The sequence below is a fragment of the Thunnus thynnus genome, chromosome 6 (assembly GCF_963924715.1).
Source record: "Thunnus thynnus chromosome 6, fThuThy2.1, whole genome shotgun sequence".
Taxonomy (NCBI): domain Eukaryota; kingdom Metazoa; phylum Chordata; class Actinopteri; order Scombriformes; family Scombridae; genus Thunnus; species Thunnus thynnus.
In genome coordinates, this window is record NC_089522.1 from 12,243,060 (window position 1) to 12,262,642 (window position 19,583).

The 19,583-nt window shown below is 39.6% G+C and overlaps 2 protein-coding genes across 2 annotated transcripts; both read right to left on the minus strand.

The window, feature by feature from the left end:
* Positions 1–3,574: 3,574 nt before the first annotated feature.
* Positions 3,575–13,274, minus strand: LOC137184259 (serine hydroxymethyltransferase, mitochondrial-like). Its single transcript, XM_067591736.1, has 12 exons — positions 13,164–13,274; positions 11,388–11,582; positions 9,248–9,327; positions 8,509–8,709; positions 7,096–7,177; positions 6,767–6,889; positions 6,412–6,551; positions 6,060–6,222; positions 5,757–5,856; positions 5,092–5,247; positions 4,615–4,722; positions 3,575–4,431 (listed from the first exon to the last, which is right to left on the minus strand). Exons 1-12 carry the CDS (start codon positions 13,194–13,196, stop codon positions 4,304–4,306), a joined length of 1,509 nt encoding a protein of 502 aa, XP_067447837.1. The 5' UTR covers positions 13,197–13,274; the 3' UTR covers positions 3,575–4,303.
* Positions 13,275–13,483: 209 nt separating this feature from the next.
* Positions 13,484–19,478, minus strand: LOC137185330 (neurexophilin-2-like). Its single transcript, XM_067593669.1, has 2 exons — positions 19,274–19,478; positions 13,484–14,685 (listed from the first exon to the last, which is right to left on the minus strand). Exons 1-2 carry the CDS (start codon positions 19,358–19,360, stop codon positions 13,843–13,845), a joined length of 930 nt encoding a protein of 309 aa, XP_067449770.1. The 5' UTR covers positions 19,361–19,478; the 3' UTR covers positions 13,484–13,842.
* Positions 19,479–19,583: the final 105 nt, after the last annotated feature.

Here is a 19,583-nt window from a genome sequence, read left to right on the forward strand (position 1 = left end):
AATAGTATGCGCCCTTCCAGAGGATGCTGAAAAGATGCCAGTAGTCGAGGTGGATGGGAAGGACTTTGAAGGCACTGGTAACAACCAGGTACCGTGGCCCACCTTGGATGAGGAAGTTAACGAATTGGCGGTCTGGGTGGTTCTTTAAGACATAGAGCATGGATTTTGATTGGAGTATGAGATATTTACATAAACCATGCTTAATGGGATTATTAGGACAAGTTGGTCTGGAATGTGCTCTGCTGCAGAAGGGTTCCTGGATCTTGAGCGAGTTGGAGAGGGGCGCCGAAAACAGGTTCTTCCCCTGGAGCTGCTGGAAGGCAAAGGCCCGACAACGCTGACGTTATTAGAAGATGAAGGCTGAGAGCTCTGGAGAATATGAATAGCTGAGTGCAACCAAGGACTACGGGAGCTTGCTGATCCACATCGAACAGATTGTCATCTGAGGCATTGAGAGGGATCTCCTGATCCATATTTAAGGTAGGTTTAAGCAAATCGTTTAAGTGATGTGACTGTCACAGGTCATGTGAAAACTGAGACAAAGGGGAAAGAAACGGATAAGGTGTGCCTACTTACTCCTTGTGCGGAAATAGGGAAGGTATGAGCAGTCGTCTTTGTTCCCAAAGTTAGTTATAAAACTTAATTTTGAGGAAGATGTTGGCTTCATAGTCAGCTTTGCTTCATCCATTCTTGCTTTTTTCTTTTAAAGATGATGCTCTGAGCAGTAAACATTTCTGGGAACTCTGCGGGAGACCTCAGTCATTTGTCAATCCCTAACTTGTGTCTATTGATCTTCTTTGAATGGTATTTTTTGTCATGACTTTGTCATATTAAATATTGACATCTTAATTCCTCCCTTTCTTTTCTTCTTTATTAACTTCCTCAGTTACTCCCCTTGCTACTGCCGAAGGCTACATTAAAAACAGATTCTCACAGGAGCTTCGCTTTGTTCAGTGAAGGTGAGACTCTTGTTTCATCCTCTTAGGAAACTTCCGACCTCTCCCTTGGCTCTCTGTGCTCTGAGCTCATATTCGTCTGAGTGTTGGCAGTGTTTTCCTCCCTGTAATACAACAAAAAGAGGGAATGAAGAGAGAAGAAAGAGCAGCGAACATCAAAAAATGATCCAGCTTTTGAACACTACGGGGATCATGGGCAATAAAGAAAGGGCTAGTGACCTAGAACGATGGAACATGAGGGATCGAACAGTTTCCCTATAGGATTTGTAAAAGCCTTAAATTTCACACAGACACACAGACACACACACACACATACTGCGTCAAAGGAGCTGTCAGGTCATGAGAAACAGGCACAGAGATGAAGCGGATGAGACGTTATTTGTTTTGTGATGCTGCTCTTGTGTCTCTGTGGACGTGCGTCCTTATGTTTGTTTATGTGTGTGTTCTGACAACAGATCTGAAAGCTTCCCTGACCTTTGACCTGTGACTCAGCTGGCCAGTCTCTATGGAGGGGACACATTCCTCTGGCAGAAACTGTAGCAATAAACCTCAACAGAGAAACTGGAAACGCCGAGCAGGACACAAAGAAGTCTCACACAAAACAAAAGTCCATTCAGTTCTTCAGTGAAATAAATATTTAGCGCTCCAATTGGCAGCAGTAGCTCTTGTTGTTGCAAAGCTCGTTTATATAAAAGACTTTGTGTCTCAGAGGAAACTTTCCTTTTAGAATAAGAAATAAATACATTGAAATAAAATAACAACAAAGTCCAGAGTGAAATAAAGAGGAGGCCAGCTCTTGTTATCTATCTGGGAGTATAAAGATCTGACTGAAGCCATTTGAGAAACAGTGGGAGAAGTGTTTGAATAAATAGAAATGCAATATCTGAAGGTTTTGTGAGAACAGTGAAAGACTCTAGTGTTACATAATGCTCCCATCTTCTCATGTATATAATGAATTGTCTATATTTATTAGCATTATGTAATCTTGGATGGTAGGATGACATAAAGAGACAGTATCTGTTATGGTTCGGTCCCAGTCTGGCTCTTTGTCCCTCCACCAGTCCTCCAGGTGCCCTCAGACTTGTTCCATGTTTGTTAAGACTGAACTGTGGGGGAGTCGTACAGATAAAATGTTTCAAGTTATATTTAAGGAATACTTGAGATACTGTTGCTTGCTTTATTGACTCTTGTAGAAACTAAGTGCAAAAGTGAACTGAAATTCAGAGCAACAGTTATCTTTCTTTATGCTGTTACATGTGTTTACTCAGTATGACTTGTGCACTTTAAATTATGTTTATGTGATTCTGAGACAGTTTGATTTATGAGGGTTTATATATTAAGAGGATTGTGCATGATTATATTGTAGACTTATTTTACTCATGGATGAAGTTCTGTTTTTGATTTGTCCTCAGCACAGAGCAGCTGTTGCCTTTTGTCTTTTTTCTTGTTTTCTTCAGCCTGCTTTTCCCTCCACACCGCCCTGTATTCAGTCTCGTTAGCCCTGCCCTGCTCCCTGTGTCTTCCCCAGCCTATCAACTCCCAGCCTGCCCTTGTGGCTTGCCACCTGTTCCTTGTTGTTTCATTAGTTCAGTTTGTATTTAAGTCCTGGTTTTCAGTTCAGTCTGGTTGGATCCTTTGTTCTACTCTGTTTGTTCTGCGTTCTGTTTGTGTTTTGCTCTGATCTGCCAGCTTTGTTTTGGCCTGCACGAACCTTGAATAAAGAAGTTATTCTTTAGCGTCGCTGCAGCCTGCAGTCTCCTGCGTTTGGGTCCACCTGCTCCACTCTGCATAACAGTATCACAAAAATAAAAATGACATTGAAGGACACAGGAGCTGCTGCAAACGGCTGTGTGAAGATGGACTCATTTACCTCAACATCCTGCGTGTTTTTGTTTTTTTATAACATATAAACAACGTGATATAGATATCAGGTACAGGCTGGTTATTAGTGTTCATTCAAAGAACAATTTAATTTTAATTGAGGTTATGAAACAATTTATTCACATAGAAAACAATGCCAGCTGCCCAGTGGAGATAAAAAGTCTAAATTGGACAAATCAGGTGTCTAAAGCTCCTTAAAAATATATGAAATGTTTATTTTTACATCCAGTTTTTTTTCAGGATGTGAATCTCTGGCTCCAGCTATCTCCCTGTCAGATCTCGTCAATGTCTAGAGATCAGCTTTTATTTTCTTTTTCTGGACTGTTCCCTGAAGTTGATGGTGACAGGAAATGGCCAGAGGAAATGCCAGCAGCTTAACACAACTCAGTGTTTATAAACTCAGAAGAGTCTCCTCCCTCCTTCGGCTGTACGCATTAATCATCTGCCTCTCTATAAAGTGAATGCATTACATACAGTAGCTGCAGGGCTTCACAGCACAGCGAGACCAATGTGAAGTGAAAACAGGGAGCATCTGAAATATCACAAAATTCAACAAACTTCTAAATGTTCTGGATCAGTTTTTTTATTGCAATTAAGATCTACTGTATATACATTGTACATTCTTCACAAATCCTTTAAAATAACAAATCAAAGAGAATATATAGGAGAAAGCCTAAAGAGAATAGTTAGAAAATGTTTAAGTGCTTCTGCTTTTTATTGTGTGGTTCACACAAGTGTTCAAAACACAGCTGCTGTGAGTTTCCCAGGGCCTGCGACAAAGCCTGATGTTGATAAGAGCTCTACAAAGGGCTTAGTGACAAAAAGCCAAATACTTAAAAACACTTATGTTCCTTCTCGGCTGAGGACAACCAACAAAAGTTGTGTGTGTGTGTGACGCGCAAACTGTATTAGAGAAAGCAGCAGCAGCTGTTGATGCTGACAGATAACGTACATTACAATGAGAAACTAATAGGTCGCTCTGGAAATTGTCCGATCATAAACAAAGCATTTCATTAAATATGTCCAGTACGTTCAAACCTAATTTCCCAAAATGGCCAATAAGACTTTTGCACAGAAATATGTTGCCAAATGTCATAAGTTGTTCTAATGTGTTGGTGATACAATAAAACCTGCTGATGTGATCAAATGCTGTAAATCTGACAACTCATTACTGTGTTATCCAATTATTACCCATTTGTAACTCATAAGGTAATCATTTTAATGACTAATACTACTGTTGCCTCCTAAATTATTATTTTCAGGCATTAAAAAGTAATAAATGTGTGGCATCAGAGTTATTTTTTAATTTCTGAACCTGAACCTGACAGCATTTTGAAACAGCGCTTGTATACATTGCAAAATTATTGAAAACAATCTAAATTGGGAAGAATTCAAAAGGATATGTCCATGATGTGACGGGGAAACTACATTCTAACTGTGGTGGGGTTGACGTTGTTAGTGGTCAGTTAGTGGTCATTGAATCCCGGCATGGGGAAGGGCCTGGCGAATAGCTCCACCCGCTGGCGGAGCTCTGCGATGCGCGACACTGTCTCTGGATCCTCCAGAAGGAAGGACTTGAAGCTGGCCAGATTACCTGTTGGGAAAAAGTAGAAGCAGGTTTTTGTTTTTTTAAACATGTCTTGTACACTGATCTTACTAAAAAAAAACAAAGGTCAAACAGTATATGAAACCCCCGACTCTACCATCTTCACTGGATAAGAGTCAGTTGAATGCAACATCAGAACTTTACAGAAAACAGAGAAACTTCTTCTCTCACCAGTCTTCTTCTTCACATCCAGTGCAATCTGAATTCCTTCATCAATAAACTCCACAACCTTCTGAAAGTCTGCCTCCTTGAACTGTCGGGAGGTCAGAGCCGGAGCTCCTGTGAGAAATCAACCACAGATAAAAGGTTAGAATAAATAAAAAAAGAAGAGATACGTCAATATTAGGGTGAGCTCTGTCAAAGTTGATAAAGAAGTTAAGACTGGTGTGGTTGAGAGACAGGCGGTTGTGGTTGACAGGCTGACGGACACACAGACAAATATACGGACAGACAAAAGGAAACAGAGACACATCAGAGACAGACACACAGAAAGAAAACAAAGGGTCCAGTATCATACAGTCAGAGAGACTGACACCACCTGTATGATACTGGGCAGATTCTGCCCGAGCATCCTCCATCCCTGCAGCTCTTTACCAAGAATAATCAGTTAACCAACATGTTCTGCACAAACTTTACTCATTTAAGTACCGAGTCTGAGTCCTCCTGGGGTGAGGGCGCTCTTGTCTCCGGGACAGGTGTTCTTGTTAGCGGTGATGGACACCAGCTCCAGGACCCTCTCAGCTCGAGCCCCATCCATCCCGCGAGGTCGAAGGTCAACCAAAACCAGGTGGTTGTCTGTTCCACCTGTGAGGAGGAGGAGGAGGGATTTACAGTTTTTCTTTGCTTCATGGTAAAAATTTTATTCAGCTCAATTCAGCTCAGGGGCAAATGTGTCTGATGGCGACAAATTATTATTTCCCTTCACTCTCCACTCAAACCTTCGTGCAGACAGTGATAAAATTATCATCACTTCTTAAAAAATATTCCTTCTTATATTTTGGCTTTTCCCCATTGAACTGTGAAGCGAAGGTTAGTTGAATTTCTCCAAAGTCTTAAAATGAAACAGAATGCAAACAAGGTCTTTTTCCATCCACTAGGTTGACGTAAATAAAGAAGTCATCCAAAAGCAGTTGCGTCAGTTGCTTCAGGTGGTAGTAATGCACTATGGCTTTGTATGCTAAAACTAATTCCATAATCGGTGAGAAAACACAAAAACATAAACAAACTTTGTATGAATATGGTTTTTTTTTAAAGTAAAAAGTCTTATGAAGTGTATGTTTATCATAAAAAACACTCCTCAGTTCCTTCAGTACCTGACACCAGGGTGTAGCCTTTCTTCAGCAGAGCGTTAGCCATGGTCTTGGCGTTCAGCAGCACTTGAGCGATGTACTGTTTGAACATGGGAGTGGAAGCCTGCAGGGATTGAAATGATGCTGTGTGAGAGAGAGAGATCATATCAAGACGCTCCACATGACAAGCAGGACTTGCATGTTTTATACATAAGCTACTGGAATTAAGCTGGTGTTCAAAACGTTCTTTTACCAAAAGGATTTTCTCTCCTTTTTAGATTTTGCAGGCTACTGTTGAGTATTAATAAATAAAACTGATATCTGGACCTGTTTGAGGGCGACTGCCACCCCTGCGATAGCATGGTTGTGAGGTCCACCCTGAAGTGACGGGAACACAGCAAAGTTCACCCTGTCCTGGAGGTCATACATCACCTCCCGACCTTTCTTATCCACAGACCGGACACCTTTTCGGTAGAAGATCAGACCAGCCCTGCAGGGTGGAGAGAAAAAGTAAAATGCAAACTCAACCTGAAATGTCCCTTTAACGTTTGTCACTTGACAACACACAGTACAGAGGCACATAGAACATACTGGACAGTAAAACCCCACGCTATTTTAATAACCTGACCTGACTTCCACCAACACATTTATGTGATAAATGAAATGTCCAGACCCTTACCTTGCTCCACGCAGGGACTTATGGGTAGTGGAGGTGACCAGGTCGGCATGCTGAAAAGGAGAAGGAACAGCTCCTGCTGCCACCAGGCCGCTAATATGAGCCATATCCGCCAGCAGATAGGCATTCAGCTCCACACACAACTGAAAAACACACAGTCAGACACAGTAAGTGATAAAACCATCTCCCATGTTCAGTCTTCTCGACACTCGATCATCATCCCTTTAACTTGTTTTCTCTTGTTTGTGTTTCCTTTTTTGTTGCACTTAAAGTGTTAAAAGTATAAATGTGTTTTCTAAAGTACCACTACTACTTTAGAATATAACATGGTGGACATAATTCCTGTCATAAGAGGTACCTTCTTCATGCGAGAGTAGTCGATGAGGCGGGCGTAGGCGCTGGTTCCTGCTATGATCAGTCTGGGTCTGAAGAGGCGGGCCGTCTTCTCCAGCTGGTCATAATCTATCAGACCTGTTTTGGGCTAAGATGATGCAGGAGGACGAGGACGGAGAGATGATTCACACACAATTGAAAGTGAGAAAATTGTTACTTCAAGGTCATTTTGTTTTTATAGTCTGATACCTTTTCGGCTTCACAGAAGAAAAACGGTTGGACTTTGATTGATGAATTGATATATTTGGTTTGAACTTTTATTTCTATTAACAAAAAGTCACCAAAGTTACTCACATCCAGTTTGTAAGGCATAGATTCAAAGTAGATGGAGGTGGCTGAGATTCTCTTGGCATCTGTCATGTAGCCGTGGGTAAGGCTGAAATGTGGTGGAGTAGAGAGAAGTAGAGACATAACTTAGATTATAGTAGAGTGTGCATCGCAGAGTCTCAGCAGGACCTTTGCTGCATGTCGTTCCCCATCTCTCTCTCTCCTCTCATTCCCTTTCATCTCTCAACTGTGGCTATCTAATAAAGGAATAAAATGCTCTGCCTTCATCCTGCCTCTTTCCTCTCATCCACAGCTCCTCTTTAGTGGCTTGTACATGAATTAATTAAGACTAGGCCTTCATATATTATATTGATGGTCCTATCAGAAGAAAACTGCTGTCATGTATTGTTAAATTGTGCCACTGGGTGTATTGTTTCCCTATCTGTTGTTGTCAAATATTTGTCTAAAATGCATCTCTTTCTGTAAGTTGTCAAGATTTTGATGACTCATCCTCCACTTGTTGGCCTACATCGCAAATTGCAATAAAATGTTGAATAGTAGTATAGATTTTGGGAACCCTGCCAGCTCCCAGCCATCCATAATATAAGTTTTATATGATATAAAAGTTGCATGTCTGCATTCATCTTAAAGCTAACTAGCACGTGCAGCAGCGATATGACTCAGAAATGAGTATTTGGGTGTCAGTTTGGGAAAAATATTTACATTTCCCACAGTTCTGTGGTTGTAGTTCAAGTGTTAAAAATAAATTCATTTCAAAGAGGGTGGTATAATATGACAACTCCAGGCTGTGTGACTAACATTTTGTCATTTATATTAATTCCTTTTGACGTTAAGTCCCATAAAAACATCCAGTTTCATGAGGGAAAATGTCAAAACCACAGAGGACAAATCCAAACTGTTTCATGGCATATTTAAAAAAACCCATAATGTAACAACTGTCAGATAATGACGGACATGGAATAGAATTAGAAATATAAGATTTTGTAATTATTGATTGTTATGAGTTCCCAGTGATGGCATAATATCACATTATTATTTATTATATATTTAGCAAATATTATTTATTTTTATTTTAAGTTTTTATTTAATATCTTGCAAGAATGAAACATTATATCACTAGTCAGTGTTTGGCCAATCATAAAGTACCTGTTGATTTATTTACTGTAGAAAAAGGATTAAAACCAATAATAATAATAAAAAAAAATAATCACACTGAAATATCAACCTTTTGTAAAAAAAAAAAAAAAAAAAAAAAAAAAGTGTTTGTTCTGGCATGGATTTATTTTGTCTTGGTAACTTAGTAACACATTTTTATTTGCTTTATTTGAGCTGTTACATTATCAGTTGCTATAAAGATGAAAAAATAAACTATATATTTGTGCCTCTCGTGCTTAAACAGACAGTAAAACATGCACTCACTGTCCTCCGTCAGGCAGATCGAGGCCCATGATGCGGTCATGAGGCTGCAGTACAGATGTGTAGGCTGCAAAGTTAGCGGGAGATCCAGAGTACGGCTGGACATTGATGCCCCACAGATTTGGGTCCAGACCGAAGGTGGTGAGTGCCCGCTTCTGACACAGCAGCTCAATCTGATCTACGATCTCTGCACCTCCATAGTACCTTAGACAGACAAAAGACAGCGATTAAAATTTGATAGGAAAAATATTAATTTAATAAAAATTTTCTGAAAAATAAAAAATTTGTAAAAATATTTCCAGATGTGTTGTCAATATATACATCCAGCTTCAGACTCACACATGGAAGCTGACAGTGCCTTAACTGCCTCTCAAGTACTTTGCTAAAGGGAACCTTAACATCGATGGTCAAGCAAGTGTTATTCATTCACTTCCCTCTCACACCTCCTCATCATATTGTATTGTAACGTATTGTATCATACTGTAATGTATCATATCATAACGTGCTGTATCATATCGTATCGTACAGTGTCGTATCATATCATATGGTGTTGTACTGTAACATATAACATTGTATTGTAACATATCAGGTCAGAGTCTGGGAGTTAAACGTTCTGGTCTCTAACATTTTCATGATGAAATTTCACACAATTGTTTGCTTGGGTTTCTGAAAATCTTCTAATGTAAAGTTTTGTAATCGTTGTAACAATATATTTTGGGAAGTACATTAATAGTGTAGTTACCTTTGTCCCGGGTATCCTTCAGAATATTTGTTGTTCAGACAAGAGCCTTGGGCCTCAAGTGCTGCACGACTGCAGAAGTTCTGACAGGACAAGCAACCACAGTGTCAAGATCCAGAGCCATACACACACTACATTTATTATTATCCTTATATATTCAAAACACTGTCACCATCCAAATATAACCTTTATTTACCTGGAGAAGGCTGACTCAATACCACCCCTGCTCTTTTTCAGCGAGACCCATTTAGACAGTGCAACCACAGTCTAAATTTGAGTTATACAGAGGTATCCAGTATGCAGTTTAGTTCAACTATAGACATCTGTCTTGCAAATACCAATTATAAAAACAATAGAATATTATATATATTTAAAACTGTCGCATAAATCTTACAAAAGGCACGACACAGCCTTTTCTGGAAGCTGCCAAAATGAATTAAATTGGCTTATCTAAAAATATTAAAGTATTAGAGGTACTACAATCAAATTAAGGGATGAATATTGAGGACTCGTGCTAATACAGAAACCCTGTGGGGTTCAGCACAGTGTCAAGCCTCTGAAAGACACTTGAGAGTCAGAGGAAGAGATGGAACTGCAGAAAAGGAAATGAATGTAAATGAAATTTTCTCCCTGTCTCAGTCTTTTTTTCTCTCTCCCACTCTCACTTCTGCTCATCTCTCTCTTTCTCTCTCTCTCTCTGTCCTCCTCAGCCGCCCCCTCTGCCTTGTTATTATACTAAACCTGTCACTGTTCAGGGATCCCTCAATCATTCCAGGGGGATTTAAAACTAGTCCCTTATGTGACATAAAACTCTCTCTATGACATTTCAAAACACTATCTCAACACACACATACACCCCCCCCCCCCCAACCCCCACCCTTTGTCTTAACTAAAAATCTGAAGATCAATGGCAGAAATCAGTGAGGGAACCTAATGGGATCATTTGACTGTGTTCCTGAAGAAAAAAACTAGGGCTCTCCATTGGGAGTCAGCCTGCAGCGACGACTGACTGACAGCACATGCACAAGAAGATGAAAATTTTTCAGATGTCATTGTGACTGATAGTGCTGTGGATTTATAATTGCTGGAGAATAAAAGAATGAAAGCTCCTTTCTTTTCCCACAGCTTCCACTCAGATGAAATCAGTGATTTGCAAGAGGAAAAATGTGAAGGAAATGTCGGTGAAATCTCTGAAGAAAACAGTTAAATTCTAGAAACATCAACTCCAGTGACTTGTGGTTACACTGCTGAAGGAGGCTGCTCTACACTTTGAGTTGTTTTTCTTTCTATCTGTCTCACATACTGCATATTAAACACTTCTGTCCACAGTAAAGCATAAAGGATAATTAGCAACATCCCCTGTATTCACAGTATGAACAGCTGCTATCCTGCAGAAGACACAAAGCCACAATTTGAACTTAACATCCTTCACGCCAAACTCAGTGCAGGTAATGAACTCAACCTTGCAAGTTCACCATTTTATTAATTTGCACATACAATACTGTGATTATTGAAAATATTGGACAGATGATTTGCATATTTTAATATGTGAATTTATACTGAATTATCTGTGTTACATAGTGTGTGTTGCATTATTATAAATCTGCGTGGGTGTGAAAGTTTTCCATGAATTTTGCACACAGGAGCAACCTACACAAATTTACACCATGGCTGACAATTAATCAAATGTAATATACTGGTAGTGATATGATCATCTTACTGTCTGTTTTTTGGTTGAAATTATATTCTGGCATCATTTTACCAAAAAACTGAATGGAGTAAGTGTTGTATATCAGTCCTTCTTAGAGTTTATGTGTTAAAACACATCTGTTTTTCCAGAACAAATTTCACAAACTCTGTGTGATGTAAGATACTGAACAAACATTCAAGTCACTTTGGATCACTGTCACTGGGTAGTTATGGGTCATCACAGTTTACATCAGCCTAGGCCTGAATGTTGTGTTTACACACAAGATAGTACATGGAAGAAGCTTTTCACAAAGCTTACTAAGTAATGTTTTCAATAATGAATAATAAATATCATAAACAGTCAAGAAAAATTGTAAGGAAAAATGGATCAAACTGATAATAAAACACAAAACAGGATGGTTCTGTGTCCCTCCTCTTAATATTTGGGGCTCACCTCTGATGCGATGAGCTCCAGTCCCCGACATTGCCGGTCCTTCTCCTGCTGCAGGAGACTCCACATCTCTGGGTCATCCTGGGCCAAGCTCTCCTGTCCCGTCCACTCGCTGCCACTGCAGAGGCCTCGCCTGCACGGCTCCGCCATGACCTGCCCCTCTCGGCCCAAACATCCTGAAACCCTGAAGAAGAGGGGCTGCATGGAGTGGTGGATGAAGAAGAAGAATTTCAGACAAACTTAGTTAAGTTACCGCTGATGCAAACCCAACATTTCCTGCTTTACTGCTTTGTATGAAAAGCTTTTCAATTACCAAATAATGGGAGACTTTAATTGTGAAGAATTTACAGAAAATTAAACCTATTCCTCACTGAATTAGCAGAACTTCATTAGCGGTGCTAAAAAACGGCTGACACAACAACATATGGAGATATTTGGAGCACTTGGTGCAGTGGATCAGTTAGAACTAATGCAGAAAGGAACAGTATGAGCAGAAACAGCCATAGTGATGATGTTTGAAGAGCTGCAGATGACCAGCACACCTCCAACAGGTAAACTAATTATTTTAATTGACTACCTCCAAAATAATGGAAAAAACATAATGTTAGAGGAGCAGAGCAGTGAACTCGCCCGCTGTGCATGGAGCAGATGACCATATAAAGAAATCCATCATGAGCTGACATCAACTTGGGCTGAAAGTAGAAAAAAACATTGGAAACTGAGCGTTCAGAGCAGTCTGAAGCTGGTGCTTTTTACTCACAGTGATTACCTCTACATACCTTTGACTCATTATTTTGACACTTTGGCCACGTTTAATATGAACATCCGTCATTGTTACATTATATATAAAAAAATAAGGAAAAGCATAAAAGGTCCCCTATAATGAGGAGAGAAATACCAAGTCACGGGATCTGATGCAACTCTCCATTGTGCAATAAACTGTCTGTTCAGAGTAAAAAAGTTTCCGAGGGGTTCTTTTTTGTTGTTGTCCAAGATTGCTCCTTTGTTGTCTTTTGAAAACGTTATGAAGAGTGAGCCTGTGCAAAAACACTTTCATCACTCGAAATTATAATACTTTGCACCGGGGGTTTGGAAACAAGGGAGTTGGAATAATGTGTCTTTTGATGTTCTAAACAATCCATTAAATGAAAGGCAGTGAAAAACCAAACGTGTTATTCAGTGGAGCGGTTATGGAAAGCCTTGGACATGAAAAGTGTAATGTGGGCTGGGCAGACACGCAGTGACTTAGTTATCAGGGTCTTGTTTGTTGAAGCCAGCTTGTAGCTGCATGATAGTTGCGTAACTATGTGTTACTTTGGCCAAATAGACAGATTACTGTTCAAGCATAAACATATGTTGAAGCAAGCCTCCTTTCATCTTTTTGTGTTCATTATGTTTTCTAAGCCTTGAGTATATTAAGCCTTGCATAAAACGCAGACTGCACAGTCAACTCTCCTTCAACAACAAAAAATGTTCTGGGACAAACAGTAGCCGTCTTTTCTCTTTTGACTACCTGAGATAATCACAATTATCAGACAAACACTAGCACTTATGCAACTGGTCTGACAATCTGAAAATACAATAAAACACCCTGCACATCTTCAAACAAGACATTTCTGTCAGGGTTGAGATGACCTGGGGTGACAAGCTGACCTAGTTTGCAGTTATAAGTGATTTTAGGAGTGGGGGGGGGAGATCTTTTAAGACAGATATGAGGGGATCTGTGCCTATATTTCAAAAAGCTCTAAAATGAATACATCATCAAAGAAATGTACTCACCCGTAGTGTTTGCCGTAAAGACAAAGAAAGCATTTCTGTGACAGCTGACGGCTGAGAAAACAGAAAACTTTTCAAGGTACAAAGGTTGAAAGTAAAATCAGTACTGGAAAGGAGCCAAGGACATGCGTACTCACTGTGTCACTGATAATAGTGACTGCTAGAGTAAATCATCTGTTTTATCTCACTCCATACCACTTCTTTGAAGAGGAAATACCTAATAAATCATACATCAACAAGAGATTAATCAATCTTAGAGTCACTCTGTATTTCAAAAACTACAGATGATTCTGTCCGTAAAGATCTGTCTATTTTGTTTTATTAATGAGCTAAGAAATCACATTTTTCAAATAGTAAATATTTAATTCTGAATTAAAGGTCTTCACTTCTGTTAATGAATATTCAGATAACAAAATTCATCAAACACTACACACAAAGTTTCAGTATAGTTTCAGACAACACAAAGCTCACGTTTTAAAACTCATGATAAACGAATGCTGCTACTAACACATTAACACAAACTCGCCCAAACTGCATTCACTGACATGAAAATTAGTTTTTAACTGCGTATAAAAACAGTTACAAGTCAATCTCAGACCCATTTTGAAAACTGAACACATGATTTTGAAGGATGTATGACAGGTCAGTGTTTAATATTTCAGTTGCAGCATCTCAGAATCCGTCATCCAAAGTGCTGCTGGTTCTGCTCTGTCTGAAAGTTGTGGTCCGGACAAACTTTCTGCACCAGCCTGTAGTCGGTGCCAGTGAAGGCGATGAAGATGCATATAACCTTAAAGGGTTTGGCACAGATCCAGGCTGCCTGGGATTGGGTGTTTTCTGAGTAACAGGTCTGACCCGGGTCATACATGCAGGGCTTGGTCTTCTTGGACCGGTTGGTTCTCTGGTACTCGATCCGGCAGTTGAGTTCAGTCACCATCACCATGTCCTGCTGCTGCTTCTGCTGGTCTGGAGGAGTGGAGCTGGTGGACTGAGGGGGGCTCTGGAAATGGGACGTCAGATCTGGAATCAGGACTGAGTTTTTGCTGTGAGCGCTCTGAGCCCCGGGATCCAGAACCTCCCATCCGACAGCTTTGGAAGGGGGGACGATGCTGACAGATATGTTCCCCAGACGGGACGAGTTGTGACGGAAGTAGACGCTGAACGTCCCGTTGATGTGGTCAACAATTTTGCCTGTCACCAGGAGGCTGAACTTCACTGTTTTCACATTGAAATAAAAATCGCCCCAGCCCAGGATCTTCTTGGCCTTTGGGGAGGTTTTTGCGGGAGGTTTGGATTTGGGAGGAGCGCGGTACAGATACTGATCCAGGGCTTGGGAGAAGTTCTGAGGCCAACCGTAAGGGCCAAGTGAGCCGTAAGCAGGTGTTTTGTGTTTGGTGGAGATGATCTGTAAATACTTGGAGATATGTTTAATCTTCAACGGAGCTCCTACAGCATCTCCTCTTCCTCTTTCCTCTTCCCGCCATTGTGGGATCTGAAAGTCAAAGGGTTTGGCTGTCTCTTGGACCTGTAGAGAACAAAACATAAATGAAGGGCAGATAAATATTTGTAACCCTTTTCTTTCCATTTAAAGGGTCATTTACACAAATCACACACAAAAACACATCCAGGTCCAAAACGTCCAGGTTTTGAGTTATCAGTCTCTGAGATTTTGACTTCCACATTAATACACTGGAGGTGAATGAAATTGAGTTTGTGGTGCTCACAGCATTTAAAAATGACAATTAAAAAAAAAAAAAAAATTATATAAACTTTAATTTCCAGAAACATTCCCCCTGTCACACTCGATAATCCACAGACGTCAGTTTTCATTGGAACATCTTTTGACCAAAGAAATAGTCCATATGAAAACTGCTGACAGTGAGTTCTGTGGATTATCTAGGGTAACGGTGACACTATTTCTGGAAAGAAATTTAATTCACCTATATTGTATGTGTTATTTGGGTGAGCCAACTCTTCAAAGCACAGAATATCTGTGTGTACCAAATGTTTTGGCTAATGAGTCCATTTTTTTAATTAGATCTTTTCAAATTATCTTTTAAAAATGTGTCTTTTTGTTGTTGTTCCATTTCATTTCAACAGAGGGCAAAGTTGGTTATCAACATCACATAAGAAATAAATAAACTGATCTACAGTTTAAAGTTTTTCCATTTCATACTGGACATTTCAAGATCTCCAGTCCACAGCATTCCTTCTGTGCAAAAACACACTCTAAACTTTAGCAGAAGCCAGTCTTAGTTAGACACATCATGCAGGTATCTTCCAAAGTCACAGGCTTTCAGGTACAAAAGTCCCTTTTTGTTTTACTATCGTTCCGCTCCACAGCTCAGCACAGAACCGCTTTCTGCAGAAACACAAAGAGGAATTTTTGTACTACAAAGGCTGTAACTCTGGATTATACCCACTTCATTAGACTAACCCAGACTGCTGAAGCCTCATATTAGGTTAAACCTTGGAATACAGTTTGTCCCCCATCTTTTCCATTGGAAGCCTGTTAGGAAGAGATCTCTTAATGGCCAGTATGGACAGGAGGAGTGATAACATCAAGCAAAAACTGTTTCCATGTACAAATTGAACCCTTCTTTTAATGTCTGACAGACCTCATTAAAATCATCGTCACACATATTTTTTCTTCATCATTCGTCTTAAACAATGTACCAAGTTTGTGTTGGTTTGATGCATCTTGTTTCTCAAAGAGTGCTAGTTAAAGTTTCAAGGAGACTAAAGTAAACAACTTTCCAATATACTTCTCTTGCATATTTCTGACATGACTCTGAGAGTCCCTCTGAGAGCAACATTATACCTGTGTTTATATAATTCCATATTACATAGAGGCACTTGTAAACAACTCCTCAGCCAACAAACACAGTAAATACAGTATCACATGTTTGGGTTGGATGTACAGAAAGTGACAAGAAAGATAAGAGAAATGAAGGCCTCTGGACCACCAGGACAGAAGCAAATGAAGGACAGTTTGACTGTAGCAACGTTACAAGGTAGCAGATAATCGTTTAAAATAATTATGCTTTGATGTGTCAGATCCTTGGTATGAGAACAACTTGATATTGACTGTGATCAATAGGTCATCTCCTTCAGGCAAGGACTACAGTAATGATGAGCATGCCCACACACACACATACTGTAGTCACATTCATATTTCTATTAACACATTTTAATTTGGCTGTCCTCCCTCATCCGCTCTCTCTCACTGCCTGGTAATAACTCTCAGTCTTTTTTTTTCTGCAGGCTTTTCAACGCGACCTTGATGATGGGCTGAATCTATGAGCTTATTAATCAATATGCCTGGAAGAGAGAGGAACATGGGCAACATACAGGTCACTGTTGATACTGCAGGGACTAAAATAAAATAATATACATTTGTAGTATATATAATGTATGAACTGGGTAAAAATCTGCAAACTGTTAGCAGCATCCTTTTCATGCTGAGCTCCTACTGTGCCAAATATGTCTCAGCTGTCTCAAAAAGCCCAAAAAATCCCTCTTTAACCTTTCTCCTCTCCTTCATCCCCTTAAATACCCCAGTTTCCATTCTTGAATTGATTTGGATTACATACTTGAAATTAGTGAGGGATTGTGCTTTCATCTGGATTCACCTTGTCAGGTTATTATTTCAAATGAAGAGCAGTTCATGATTTATTCACTAACTGTATCGCTACGTTCTCCTTCCTATTACTGTCCTTCACATTCAAGTATCTCAAACATACTGTATAAATAAGCTCACTTTCCTTGGTCTTTCTGTAAAATCATAGATGAGATTGTGTACAATGCAGCTTATTTTGCAAAGAAATACTGAATGTAGAGAAACAAACTCCTAATAGGTTTGTAGAAAGTATGTCATTTATTGTAACTTAATGCTTAAACTGTTTTATTATGATAAAATATTTTGATTAGTGCAAGTAACAGATGTCACAGTGGTGTCAGCAGTGGTTGGTTCTTTGTAGCTCAAACAGAGAGGAATACATCACTGACATACAGATAGATGGCTAATACCAGACTGTCCCTCTCTGTAAAAAATAGCACTGTGCAAAAAAATAGAAAAAGAAGTGAGATTGTGAAAATATGCATGTTCAGATTGATGAAGCCGCTTATTATAAACCAGGCAGCCACCTGCTGTTGTGTCTATTAGAATACACAAATCCCAATAAATCCAGTCATTAGTGAGGATGTTTATGTGACTGATATTTCTGGGATTCACTGCACAGCTGATATGCAGGGCTGTGATATGTTTCAATATAACATAAAACACGATGTTAACAAAATGCACTGCGTTATGGATGCAAACTAATTGGGCCACCTTACTGATCGGGTGAGTCCAGGTGTCAGACTTTATTTTCTCTTGTTAAAAACACTTCAGTTTTTTAATGTAAGTGTGGATGCAGTGTGGGAGACGGGTCAAACTTTTTTTTATGCCTCTAGAGAATTGAGACAGAGTTGTGCAAAAAGTTCTGCGCACTTGTTGTTTATGACTTAATTTCTATTTTCATCATAATGTGTCAACGGCAGATGCAGGTTTAGGGTTATTCTCCTCCAGATTTCTGAATAAATAGCTCCCAGGGATATCATTATTTCTTACCGACATGTGGGATTCACATCACCCCTAACCACCCCAGCCATGTGTGCCAATCTCTGCCTTCTCCTGTAACCAAGTGAGCTCCAGCTGTGCCTATTGTTACAAGCCTAAATCTCCAGCTATGTGCTGTTCTCACCTACCCTAATTGGAGCCCACTGTGTGACAGCCATGTCATTGGCTCTGTGTCAAGATACCAGCACAGTGACTGCAACTGAGCAACAGCGGTGGAGTAGAAGCAAGCACAACACCTGTGCAAAAGCACCTGCAGAAACCAGACAAAAAGAAAAACCTGACAAATCTGAGAGCGGTATGCATTTTAAGGACAGAGAGAACATTCTTGCCATTGGCTAAAAAGATCCTTAAATGTGTCAGTTTTTCACTACTTCACAAAAAAATGAAGTGACAGTGTTTCTTAAGCCCTTGGGTCATAAAACTTTTTCAAACAGATAAAGGCTGTGCACTCATTTAGTTCAAGATATAAAACACAAAATTAGTTTGGCTTTGAGGTTTTCACCTGACAACTTCAAGTTAGAGATGTTGCAGCAGGCTGCTCATGCAGCAGGCAAAGTTAAGAAAGAAGATTAAATCACAATTATGCCTGAAAGAGAATTACAGACCACAAGAGTGGAACAAATTAAAAATTTGAGGATGGTATATATGATTTCCCTTTTGGGTGAGCTTCACCATCTAATAAAAGAGTCAACTTTGGTCAAGTCCCAAGACTTTCTCAAATTGTGAGATACAAGTCTTCAGTTAAGTTTGAATATAGAAAACCAAATAATATCAGAACATGATACTAGTACTAATTTAATTCCTTTAAATAAAATATATATCAAACTTTTCAATAGAATAACAATATTAAAATCCATGTGGCGTCTCAAGTCAGTAGAAACCAAGTCATCATACTTTATGACAAGTCTCGAGTCAATAAAATTCTCAGTGGAGTCTCACTCATGTCATTTCACTCGACTCCTCACCTGTCTAATAATTCTTAAATTAAATTTGGAGAATTCACTCTGTAACCATTAATACATCATCAATTTATTAATGCATCATCAAGGTCCCTGTTACACATTAAAACCACTGTAAAGCTAGTCCTGTTATGAGCTGTGAATAATGTCTAAGAGCATACAAAACATTTGTTCACTCTGCAGAAATCTCATTTTTGTAACAGAACAGTCACAAATATCTTAATAAATTATTGACACTGATTGATTCTCTTCACATAATCCTTCCACTAAGAAAAGAAGAAAAACCCAGTTGACACAGGAACAAAAAACACTGATTGATTGCAACAATGCAGCACTATGATGAACAGTGGCAAAACCAGAACAGGAGGCAATCTGAGATGAATGAAATCATAATGTATTTATTTCACTGTACTAGCAGTACATATGAAGTAAATCCTTTACAGGGAAACAACTACAACAACACTTTGTGTTAGTAATGAGTAACACACCCTCAGGAGCAGAGCAAAGAGCGGCTGTTTGCTGATTTTACTCACCGCTGAAGGGAGAAGCCACAGACAGGTGATGGCAAAGTTCAAACACAGCGCCCTCATTTTGCAGCAACAGCAGCAACGATTATCCATCCAGAGAGTCGAAGAGTCTAAGAAGCAATCTGCCCGACTGAACAAGTGATGATTTACTGAGTTAAAGCCTACACTCACTTGAGAGACTTAAAAACCCTCAAGATCTGGAGTGAATATATGACTGAGTGCTCCTTCTCCCTCCCTCTCTCCCCCTCCCTCCCTCTCTCTCTCTCTCTCCCTCCCTCTCTCTCTCTCTCTCTCCCTCTCTCTCTCTCTCTCTCTC

Excerpts from the sequence above, each read along its gene's own strand:
- LOC137184259 (XM_067591736.1), bottom strand. The coding sequence starts at position 13,196 with ATGCTTTCTTTGTCTTTACGGCAAACACTACGG. Across the intron at positions 6,223-6,411 it reads AAGTCCCTGCGTGGAGCAAG|GGCTGGTCTGATCTTCTACC; the intron begins GTAAGGGTCTGG and ends TCCACCCTGCAG. Across the intron at positions 4,432-4,614 it reads GGATGTGAAGAAGAAGACTG|GTAATCTGGCCAGCTTCAAG; the intron begins GTGAGAGAAGAA and ends TTTTCCCAACAG.
- LOC137185330 (XM_067593669.1), bottom strand. The coding sequence starts at position 19,360 with ATGGATAATCGTTGCTGCTGTTGCTGCAAAATGAGGGCGCTGTGTTTG. Across the intron at positions 14,686-19,273 it reads TGTGGCTTCTCCCTTCAGCG|GTCCAAGAGACAGCCAAACC; the intron begins GTGAGTAAAATC and ends TGTTCTCTACAG.